A 2,554-nucleotide genomic window follows, 5' to 3' on the forward strand; every position below is an offset into this window, starting at 1 on the left:
TGAGGGTCTCTCTATCAACCTTGGCGGTGACACCGACTCTGTGCCCCGGCCCCTCGCTTCGGTGCAGGGACAGGAGGCCCCACAAGCACCGAGGGCGGCGGCGCCACGAGCGGCCCTCGCGCGAGGCGGGCGGCCGAGCAGGGGGGACACCGAGGGGAGAGCGGACGGGACGGGAAGGGAGGGGAGGGGTCGTCCCGGGACACTCACGCTCCCGCAGCCGGTTCTTGAAGTTGGGGTCGCTTCGCCTCTTGCGGTCGAAGTAGATGCAGTAGCCGATGAAGAGCGCCCCGCAGAGCCCCGCGGCGATGGCGCCGGTCCTGCCCACCATCATGGCGCCCCCCGGCCCGGCCCGCGCCGCAGCCACCTTGGCCCGAGCGCTCCGCGGAAAGGACCCCGACGCGCTTCCGCTCACGTCATCACGCGGCGGCGGCACGGGGGCACCGAGAGCGGTGCCTGCGAGGGGCAGCAGACCGCATGCGCGGAGCGCGGTGAGGGGCGGTGCACGCGCGCGGAGGGGCGTGGCCTCGGCGGCGGCGCTGAGGGCCGGCACGGCGGAGGGCGGGAATGGCGACGGGTGACAGTCAGGGGTGACAGAGACCTCGGGGTCTGCCAGTACAGCCCATGGCCAACACCACCCTGTCAAACACACCATAGCACCAGTGCCACGGCTGGCCTGTCCTTAAACACCGCCAGGGACGGAGAATCCACTGCCACCTGCCTCCCCGGGCAGCCCATTCCAATGTCTGATCACCCTTTCTGTGAAGAGATTTCCCCCCCCCGCCACGATGTCCAGCCTAAACCTCCCCTGGAACAGCTCATCCCATCACTTGTTACCTTGATCCCCACCTTTAGGTAGTTGTGGAGAGTCATGAGGTCTACCCCGAGCCGCCTCCTCTCCAGGATGAACACCCCCAGCTTCCCCAGGCGCTCCTCATAGGCCGTGCACTCCAGACCCTCCACCAGCTGCACTGCCCTTCTGTGGACAACAACCCAACACCCAAACCAACAAGTGCATCTTGGTAACGATTACCATTTCATCACACCCGAGTCTGCTGTGAGTCACTTTTCCTGCAGTCATTTTTGGGTAATCCTACACAACTCCAAAAGAAATAGTTCATAGTTAACCTCTGCGGCAAGAGACCTCAGCTGGAGGTGGATTCCTGAAACGCAGAATAAAATCGTGCAACACTTCACGCTGCCTGTGGGGAGAAGCCAAATGCCCCAGAGCAAACACCAAGAACAACTACAGCTGTATTACCAAACAAAATTTATGACAAAACACTCTTACATACATCAATCTTTGTGACACTAATTAGCATTTTTATCTGCTCGATTCTTATCAAAATTCTGTTTGTTTTTTCCAGCTTTTTTTCTAGGAATAGTTTTTAGTCTTTTTGGTTTAATGTTCTTCTTCAACGGGGTTGCTTTTTCACCAACAAAAGAATCATTAGAGTAGCTCTTCTTTTTTGTTGTGGTATCAGCTGTGGCCTTGGAAGCATGAGACCGGTCTGGAATTTTCTGTGGTGCTTTCCTCTTGTCTCCTGTGCGTTGCACTCGTATCTTTCTTCCCATCAGAACAGAGTTGTTGAGTTTCAGAGCAAGATGTACAGCATCTGTGTTCTACAAAAACAGACACAGAGTTCAAAAGCAGCATTAATTCCAATTCATTGCTTTCAAATTAATAGTTACCTTTGTTTAAAATTTGTAAGCAGGATTTTACAATGAAGAGTACACAAACTGCTCTAGTGAATGACACAAGATCTCTGCTCAGGAACACCAGCACGCCCATGCAGCCCACACACTGAGGCACAGAGACCTGACAGTGGGCTACAGAACAGCTTAAATGAGACACGAAAGTCAAGGGCAGAGAGACGAAGGAGAAATTGGGGGGAAAGAGGTACTGAGCTGCAGGAAATAAACTAAGGAAGATGAGGCTGGGAGACTATGAGAAAGCAAGATGTATTGAATCAGAAGTGGAGAGTCAGTAAGCAAACCAGTTGAAGGAAAGAATTCCATTCCCATTTGGATACATGAGAAATAGGAGAACATTGCAGTTATACCAAACAAACTCATCTGTCCCTCCCTTAAGACTTTCCCTTAAACTCACTTCTTTCACCCTGTTTTACAACTTTTACTTGTACAACATCTGAAATAGTTTGTTTTGTATCTGCTTCCACAGAACTGGTCTTCCAAGCTGCTTTTAACATACACAACAACGCTACCATTTAACATCATACAAGTATATACAAACCCCCAAAAGTTACTAAAAAGGTAAAAAAAATGCTATAAAAGCAGACTCCAATTCAGATTTTGAAGAATTCCCAGTGTGCTGGAGCAGGCCGCACACACATACCTCGAAGAGAATATATCCAAAGCCTTTTCCCAGGCCAGTCTTTCTGTCTCTCACAACTCGCACTCCCACGACATCTCCGCAGACCTGGAAGTGTTCTCGCACGGCATCGTCGAGGATGTCTGCAGGCAAGCACAAGGGAACGGATCTCTCTTTGGCAACACACACAGCTTTAAAGCCTGGCCCAAACCCCAATAATATTTC

At 52.2% G+C, this 2,554-nt stretch overlaps 2 protein-coding genes across 4 annotated transcripts in view; both read right to left on the bottom strand.

The window, feature by feature from the left end:
- TOMM20 (translocase of outer mitochondrial membrane 20) overlaps positions 1–404 on the bottom strand; it is a 51,157-nt gene extending 50,753 nt beyond the window's left edge. For all 3 annotated transcript variants that reach the window (XR_003573202.1, XR_003573203.1, XM_027901334.1), the window contains exon 1: positions 208–404. Coding sequence is in view for 1 of the 3 variants with exons in the window: in XM_027901334.1 (XP_027757135.1) it covers positions 208–331 (124 nt within the window). In the remaining 2 variants the exon portion in view is untranslated. The remainder of the gene's footprint in view (positions 1–207) is intronic.
- An 848-nt stretch (positions 405–1,252) lies between these two features.
- RBM34 (RNA binding motif protein 34) overlaps positions 1,253–2,554 on the bottom strand; it is an 8,449-nt gene continuing 7,147 nt past the window's right edge. The window contains exons 9-10 of the mRNA XM_027901335.1: positions 2,354–2,472; positions 1,253–1,620 (exon numbers count right to left, since the gene is read on the bottom strand). Coding sequence (XP_027757136.1) covers positions 1,309–1,620; positions 2,354–2,472 — 431 coding nt within the window. The 3' untranslated portion in view covers positions 1,253–1,308. The remainder of the gene's footprint in view (positions 1,621–2,353; positions 2,473–2,554) is intronic.

The sequence above is a fragment of the Empidonax traillii genome, unplaced genomic scaffold (assembly GCF_003031625.1).
Source record: "Empidonax traillii isolate 1590-97213 ecotype Southwest subspecies unplaced genomic scaffold, ASM303162v1 scaffold773:size403244, whole genome shotgun sequence".
Lineage (NCBI taxonomy): Eukaryota > Metazoa > Chordata > Aves > Passeriformes > Tyrannidae > Empidonax > Empidonax traillii.